This window comes from Prunus dulcis, unplaced genomic scaffold (genome assembly GCF_902201215.1).
Source record: "Prunus dulcis unplaced genomic scaffold, ALMONDv2, whole genome shotgun sequence".
NCBI classification, from domain to species: domain Eukaryota; kingdom Viridiplantae; phylum Streptophyta; class Magnoliopsida; order Rosales; family Rosaceae; genus Prunus; species Prunus dulcis.
This window is the reverse complement of record NW_023010393.1, coordinates 8,945-17,316: the sequence shown is the minus strand read 5'-3', so window position 1 is coordinate 17,316 and position 8,372 is coordinate 8,945. Positions and strand designations below refer to the sequence as shown.

Genomic DNA, 8,372 nt, shown 5'->3' with positions numbered 1-8,372 from the left:
TTCAATATTGTAAGCTTCTCTCTCTCTCTCTCTCTCTCTCTCTCTCTCTCTCTCTCTCTCTCTCTCTCTCTCTCTCTCTCTGTGTTCAACATTAATACTGTCAATGAGCTGTACATTCCTAATTAGTCTAAGTCAACTATTTGATTATGTAAGATTATAGGAACATAATTACTTTCCTAGAATAGTTTCCTAGGCTCTGTATATATAACCTTCCTATTTGTTATATATCAATATGAATGAAATATTATGTTTTACCCAATCTGATATGGTATCAGAGCTGTCGATTATGATTGTCTCTTGACCTAACCCTAGCAATCGCTTCCGCAACAGCAGCCGTCAACAAACCCAGCACCAGAAAATCACTCAACCGTTCCCTTGCCTTCTTTTTCTCTCATCACTTGTAAGCCAATATCATGGCCAACGATGATGGGTCAGCAAACACCAATCAATCCTTGGTGTCAGGAGGCTCCAAAACTACCACACAAATCGTCACTTTGCAGAGTGACACCTCCAACTTCTCCGCAGGAATCAAACTGGATGAGAATAATTATTCTCTATGGCATCAAATCATAGAGATGAAGATAGCTGGGCGAGAAAAACATGGCCACTTGACCGGTGATATTGCCCAACCTGCAGACACAGATCCCACATTTAATAAATGGCGTGCATCGGATTGCCAAGTCAAGAGTTGGTTGTTCGACGCCATGCAACCTAATCAGATTAAACGATTTATTCGTTATGACACAGCAAAGCAAGTCTGGGCTGCAATCAAGCAAACCTATTCAGATGGTGCTGATGAAGCCAAGATTTATGACCTTCACAGACGGTCATTCATAATGAAGCAAGCTGGCGCATCAGTTGCCAAATATTACAGTGAGCTCACTGAGATTTTTCAGGAGCTTGATCAATTAAGTCCAAGCACCATGGAGCATCCGAAAGACATTGAGACTAGACGCAAAGAGGTTGATCGTCTCCGAGTTTATATATTTCTTGCAGGTTTGGACAATAATTTCGATCAAATCCGAGGAGAGATTTTGCGGATGGAGCCAAAACCCGAACTGGAGGCCGCATATGCACATATTAAAAGAGAAAGTAACCGACAGGGAACCATGTCTGAAGTTGGTGTAACCTCCGAAGCCACGGCCTTGGCTACTGCGAGGTCCAGACAATCTCGGCCGAACAACTATAGTGTCGACCTTACTCGTAACCGGCTTCCAATGAAGTGTACCAAATGTGGTTTAGATAACCACACAATTAAGGGCTGTTATGAGATCATTGGTTATCCAGAAGGATGGGTCCACAAAGGGCGAAAAAAGGATTCTACCAGAGCCTCATTTGCATCCGCTCAGTCATCCGAGGAGACTGCATCAGAACCTCCATCAGGTACATCTGGCTCCAAGGCCTTGGCCACCTCAGGTACCTCTTGCACATCTTCACTTACTTGTAATAGATCATGGATTATTGACACTGGTGCTACTGATCACATGACATCTAGTTTTACTGGGTTGCACTCTACCAAACCATCAAGCCAAACACACATTACCAGTGCCAATGGAACCACCTCCCAAGTTATGGGAGAAGGGTCTTTATCTCTTACATCTTCATTAAGTCTTGATCATGTCTTAGTTGTCCCTTCAGTCGACTATGACTTGTTATCTGTTCCTCAAATCATTGATTCCCTTAATTGTACCGTGTGTTTTTGGCCATTGTATTGTCTATTTCAGGATCTTCTCACCAGGACCGTGATTGGATGTGGTACTAGGAGAGGAAAGTTGTATTATCTGGACTTGACAGAAGACAGCAGTACAAGATTGAGTCAGACACATCATGTGAAAGGAGATGAGTCTATCAGGATGAAGAAAATTTGGCTATGGCATAGACGATTAGGGCATGCTTCTTTTGGTTATCTGAAACTTTTATTTCCAGATTTGTTTTCCCAGTTTGCTGAATCAGACTTTCATTGTGAAACTTGCATTTTGGCCAAAAGCCATCGTATTTCTTACCCATTAAGATTGAATAAAAGTTCTTTGCCTTTCATGATTGTCCATTCTGATGTTTGGGGACCATCACGAGTTCCCACTATTAGCGGTTTTAAGTGGTTTATGACGTTTATTGATGATTGCACCCGGATGACCTGGGTTTTTCCCTTAAAGCAGAAAAGTGAAGTCACCGCCAAATTCAAGTTATTTTATCAATATGTTGCTACTCAGTTTGACAAGAAAATCACTACGCTTCGATCTGACAATGGAGGAGAGTACGTCAACCATGACCTACATACTTTTTTAAGTCAACATGGAATTGTTCATCAAACCACATGTGCCTATACACCACAACAGAATGGCGTCGCAGAGCGTAAGAATCGTCATCTCTTGGAGGTTGTTCGTGCCTCTTTATTTGAGGCCCGTATGCCTCATCATTTTTGGGGGGAGGCTCTTTGTTCTGCTGCTTACCTCATTAATAGAACACCATCCAGCACTCTTCAGTATCAAACTCCATTTCAGACATTGACCACTCTCCTCCCCATGCCATCCACACCAAATCTCGAACCACGTCTCTTTGGTTGTGTTGCTTATGTTCAGGTGTATCCACATCAGCGTGGCAAGCTTGATCCGTGTGCACTGCGTTGTGTCTTTGTGGGTTATGCTGCCACTCAGAAGGGCTATAAGTGTTTTCATCCTCCCACTCAGACCATGCATGTTACCGCAGATGTGACTTTCCACGAGAGTGAGTTCTATTACTCAGGTGGAGTTTCTGAGCATCCTCTGCAGGGGGAGAGCTCTATCTTTGCAGAAGATACTCAGAGCATCCAAATTCAACAAACTGTTTTAGAGCAGTCAGTGTCCGAGCAACCAGCTACAGTAGTGCAACAAGATCAAGAGTTACTGGAAACTCCAGATGATGGTTCAGATAATTTCCCTCCTACTACAGTACCATCACCAATCATCCAATCAGGTCATGAAGATTCCCCGCAGGTAACTGAGCATTTAAACTCCAACTTAAGCATTTTACATGAGTCGAGTCATACAGGAAACACAGGTTATCAGTTACCTATTCGTACCACTAGAGGGATTCCTAGACAACAGTATGACCCGGACCCAAAAACAAAAGTTAAATACCCTATTGCTAATCATGTGTCCCTACATAGGTTGTCTCCGTCATGTGCATCATTTGTATGTCAATTATCCACTGTATCTATTCCGAGTAATGTGCAGGAAGCTCTAAAAGATCCCAAGTGGACTCAAGCGATGAATGATGAAATGGAGGCCCTTCAGAAGAATTCCACTTGGAAGATGACTATCCTTCCCAAAGGGAAGAGAACAGTGGGTTGTAGATGGATATATATAGTAAAGTTCAAGGCAGATGGCACCATTGAACGATACAAAGCAAGATTGGTGGCGAAAGGTTATACTCAGACTTATGGGATTGACTATGGGGAGACATTTGCCCCTGTAGCCAAGATAAACACAATTCGAGTACTTCTTTCTCTGGCAGCAAACCTAAACTGGCCATTACACCAGTTTGATGTCAAAAATGCCTTCCTGCACGGCGACCTAGAAGAAGAAGTCTATATGGATTCCCCTCCAGGGGGCAAGATGGGGCCCAATACTAGCAACATGGTGTGTAAACTGAGAAAGTCTCTTTATGGCTTGAAGCAATCACCCAGAGCATGGTTTGGAAAGTTCAGCAAATCAATGAAGGATTTTGGATACAAGCAAAGTAACTCAGATCATACTCTTTTCTTGAAACATAAGAAAGGTAAAGTCACTGCCCTTATTGTATATGTTGATGACATGGTAGTTACCGGGAATGACCCAGTAGAAAAGGCAGCATTGCAGCACCACTTGGCAAGTGAGTTTGAAATGAAAGATCTTGGTGCTCTGAAGTATTTCCTAGGCATCGAAGTGGCTCGTTCAGAACAAGGAATATTTCTATCACAACGGAAATATATCCTTGACATTTTGACTGACACTGGAATGTTAGCCAGCAAACCAGCAGATACGCCAATGGAGTTGAATCATCAGCTTGGTGAATATCCTGATCAAGTACCCACCAACAAAGAAAGATATCAACGCCTTGTGGGTAAGTTAATCTATCTAGGACACACTAGACCTGATATAGCATATGCTGTAAGTGTGGTGAGTCAGTTCATGCATGCACCAAGTGAAGCCCACATGGATGCGGTAAACCGAATTTTGAGATACTTGAAGTCATCTCCTGGAAGAGGATTGATGTTCGGACGACATGGTCATCTAGATGTTGAGGGTCACACTGATGCAGACTGGGCGGGCTCTATTACTGACAGGCGATCTACATCTGGATACTTTACCTTTGTAGGAGGCAATCTAGTATCTTGGCGAAGTAAAAAACAGAAAGTAGTGTCAAGATCAAGTGCTGAAGCAGAATATCGAGGTATGGCGCACGGAGTATGTGAGCTACTCTGGATAAGGAATTTGTTGGAGGAATTGGGGTTCAAACCCAAACATGCCATGCAACTGAATTGTGACAACAAAGCTGCAATAGACATTGCACATAATCCAGTGCAACATGATAGAACCAAGCATGTTGAAGTTGACAGACATTTCATCAAGGAGAAGCTCGAGGCAAAGATCATTAAGGTATCATTTGTTAAATCCGAAGATCAACTTGCAGATGTCCTCACCAAAGCAGTCACAGGCAGGGTATTTCACAGCTCACTTAGCAAGTTGGGCATTGACGACATATATGCTCCAACTTGAGGGGGAGTGTCAATGAGCTGTACATTCCTAATTAGTCTAAGTCAACTATTTGATTATGTAAGATTATAGGAACATAATTACTTTCCTAGAATAGTTTCCTAGGCTCTGTATATATAACCTTCCTATTTGTTATATATCAATATGAATGAAATATTATTTTTTACCCAATCTGATACAATGCCTGGTTAGGCAATTAGCCGGATACAATTTACAAACCCATTAAAAGCCCTATTCCGAATACTGTTTTTATTTATATTTATTTATATATAATTACAATGGTGATATTCTTAACTACCCTAATGTATGAACTATGAAGGGGTTTTGAACACGAGTGCAAGGCGGAGGGGAGGCCATATTACCTCAACCGGCTGGCCTAAACCACTGCCACTATACCTAGTACTTATTTAAAGGAAAAGAACAAGAAAATAATGATATAAAGAAATTAAAGGAAGAAAAGAAAAGGCCATAATTTGACAATTTTGTATTTTTAGCGCATAAAATGGCATTTATGTGATATACCGGGGGAGGCAGGGCATTAAGGGAAGATAAAAAGTTGTGTGCGCCATAGCCGATCGATATATCAGGTCAGGAATTTTGATAGCAAAGCAAGTAGCTTTGCCCTGTATAGTTTTCTAAAGGGCAATACCCAAGCCAACAGAGTCACAGTCACTCGCATAACACAAGCCATAGCTCCAGCTCCACAGCAAAAACAACAAGGAAGATGCGTACGCTCACTCTCGTCGCTTCCTATCCTCTGTAAGTTCTTCTTATCCATCAGTCTTTATGGTTTCATTTCAACCCATTTCAGTTCATCAAACTATCTGTTGGGACATTTGGTAGTTTTCAACTTATAGGTTGATTTCAATATCAAGATACGACATTCGAATGAGCATTCTTAGTTTGAAAAGCGTTTAATTACAAAAAGAATGCGTTTTGGAACCTGTTTAGACTAACCATTTGGTTCTAGTTACTTGATGATGGTGGATTGAAGAAAATAATGTCCTTTTTCGTTTAATTTCGTGGCAGATGCCCAATTGTTTCATTTGAATTGTGTCGTCAAGCATCAAACAAGTTATTCTTTCCTTGCAATATAAGCGAGAAGCTTGCTAAAGGTATGCACACTTGCACATTGTCTGCATAGTGAGTGTTGAAGTTTAGTAATTCCTCATTATTAGGTGAACTATGGATGGAAAAGTTTTACCCTTTTTCTGTATTTTTTGCAGCAAGCAGGGTGCATAAGACATATCAACTCAAGGCTGGATTTTGGGAATCCATTAAATCTGGGTAATTGGAGATACTCATTTTCACTGATCATACACTTACAAAATGACAGACATGCACACAAATCACACACTGAATGTGGAAGAATTTCTGTCGGGTATGTTAAATTGGAACGTTGCATTTGTTATGTTGCTGCAAAGAAGGATGCCTTGCTGAAGCGAGAAACACAATTTGAGTTTTAAAGAACTTATAGTTACGTAGTGCTTTAATGTTTAATTGATCAAATATGAAGGCATTGATTGGTTTGAGCACTTCATCAGTGAACTTGCTTAGAAAGAATGTTACTTTATGGATTAATGACACTTTTAAATGGCAATGTGCTTGTACCACTTTGTCGTCTTTAAATTAATACTAATTGAAGTCTAGAAGAGCAAGAAATTAGATTTTATCACAGATACAGACAAAAAAGTATGGTCCTTAACTCACTTCTTATTGCAGTATTTTAAACAACAACACAACACAAGTAGTAGAACCCCCCTCAACGCTTCCAGAAGAGGAAGAAGAACCTTTGCCTCAAGAATTTGTTCTTATTGAAAAGACTGAACCAGATGGAACAGTTGAAGAAATAATATTTTCTTCTGGTGGAGATATTGATGTGTATGATCTTCAAGCCCTTTGTGATAAGGTAAATACACTGCCATTGCTACTTATTTTGCACATGCATCGAAAAGTTAATGCCTTTTGAATTCGCAATTGTGTCTAAGTCACTCTTCATAGGTCAGGAGTCCACTTATTGTGGATGTATCTTACCTGATTGACCTTTCAGTAAAGTTTGATAAGTTATTCTTTTGCTAAATATGAAGTAGTGAATTTTGATAATGTTATCTTATACCCACTGGCTGAAGTTGAATAGCTTTAATATAAATTTAATAGGTAGGCTGGCCTCGGAGGCCGCTGTCGAAACTAGCTGCAGCTTTGAAAAATAGCTACATGGTAGCCACGTTGCATTCAGTTCGGAAATCACCTGGATCAGGTACATAGTGGATACGGCATTGTTGCAGTATCCTTCTTTTTCACACAATTTGTATGACAATCTAATATCCATGCTTGTTACTACATCTAAAACTACTTGATGAACACTTAGTGTACTTGGAGAAGTTATTTGACAGAGGGGAATGACCAAAAGAAGTTAATTGGCATGGCTCGAGCTACATCAGATCATGCCTTCAATGCTACAATTTGGGATGTCCTTGTTGATCCTGGTTATCAGGTATGATGGTGCTTGAAGATTATTTGTTGGACTTACGCACTAATTACATGAGATGTTTTCTTGATTGTTTCTAATTATATCTTTATCATTCAGGGCCAAGGCCTCGGAAAGGCCCTTGTTGAAAAGCTTATAAGGGCTCTTCTGCAGAGGGACATCGGAAATATTTCACTGTTTGCAGATAGTCAAGGTAAAACAGCAGTTATTTATAGCATTTAGTCTATGTGCATCTGCACGTGCATGCATATGGGTTTGGTAGTCTGTTTCTTAAGTAATTATCAGCGTGGCAACATAAATATTTTGCCACCAATCCTCTATATCGGTGTTCCTTCCTATGACAAGTCTGGCTTTGGGTGTTGCCTGCTTTAGCATATTCAACTTGTGTTTAAAAAATTCATACTCATTGTCACACTCTGTTTTCTTACTTTGTCATTGCAGTTGTGGAGTTCTATCAAAATTTGGGTTTTGAAACTGACCCAGAGGGCATTAAAGGGATGTTTTGGTACCCAAAGTATTAGTCATCACTTAGAAATAAGTTCAAGTATGTATGTGCTTTTATCATTGGTTTAGCGCTGCAATTTGTGTAGACATGCGAACTTTGTCATCCTTGAAGAAAAGACAATGCCAGCTTTCAAGATATTTTTGGAGGGCGGCCGCCTCTGTGTGATTTAGTGAGTCCTTGTCAAGTAGAGATGTATTTCATTAATAAATTCTACAAAATGTCAAAATTAGATTTGGAGACGCTACTGACACGTCTTGCCAATGATCTGGAAATACTAATAGGATGAATATTATAATGGAATTTGAAATTGACAACTTATAATGAATAAAAGCCGCAACTTATTATAATGAATAAAAGCAGCAAATTTGTACCTGCATTCGTACTTTGGCACGTCTTGCCAATGAACTCGAATCTTTTTGCTGATATAATTTTTTTATGGATTAAAATCCTTTGTGAAATAAAGATTTAGTAGCTACAGTTAATATTAGAAATCCAGTTAAATAGAAGTTCTAAACAATGTAATCTCAGAGACGAGTACGATATCAACTTAACTCAACCCAAAACCAATATGGTTTTCAATGTTTATGACCACTAACCAAGTATGTTCACTTAATTAACATAAATGTGATTTATGATTGATTGCTTA

At 39.8% G+C, this 8,372-nt stretch overlaps 2 protein-coding genes across 2 annotated transcripts; both read left to right on the top strand.

The window, feature by feature from the left end:
* The first annotated feature begins 344 nt into the window (after positions 1-344).
* LOC117613563 lies at positions 345-2,047 on the top strand. The gene is made up of 2 exons (XM_034342169.1): positions 345-1,416; positions 1,725-2,047. The coding sequence occupies exons 1-2, from the start codon at positions 414-416 to the stop codon at positions 1,760-1,762; spliced, it is 1,041 nt and encodes a 346-aa protein (XP_034198060.1). The 5' UTR covers positions 345-413; the 3' UTR covers positions 1,763-2,047.
* A 3,270-nt stretch (positions 2,048-5,317) lies between these two features.
* LOC117613562 (histone acetyltransferase TAP1-like) lies at positions 5,318-7,891 on the top strand. Its single transcript, XM_034342167.1, has 8 exons — positions 5,318-5,492; positions 5,763-5,848; positions 5,960-6,020; positions 6,456-6,642; positions 6,891-6,990; positions 7,127-7,227; positions 7,321-7,414; positions 7,663-7,891. Exons 1-8 carry the CDS (start codon positions 5,458-5,460, stop codon positions 7,740-7,742), a joined length of 744 nt encoding a protein of 247 aa, XP_034198058.1. The 5' UTR covers positions 5,318-5,457; the 3' UTR covers positions 7,743-7,891.
* Positions 7,892-8,372: the final 481 nt, after the last annotated feature.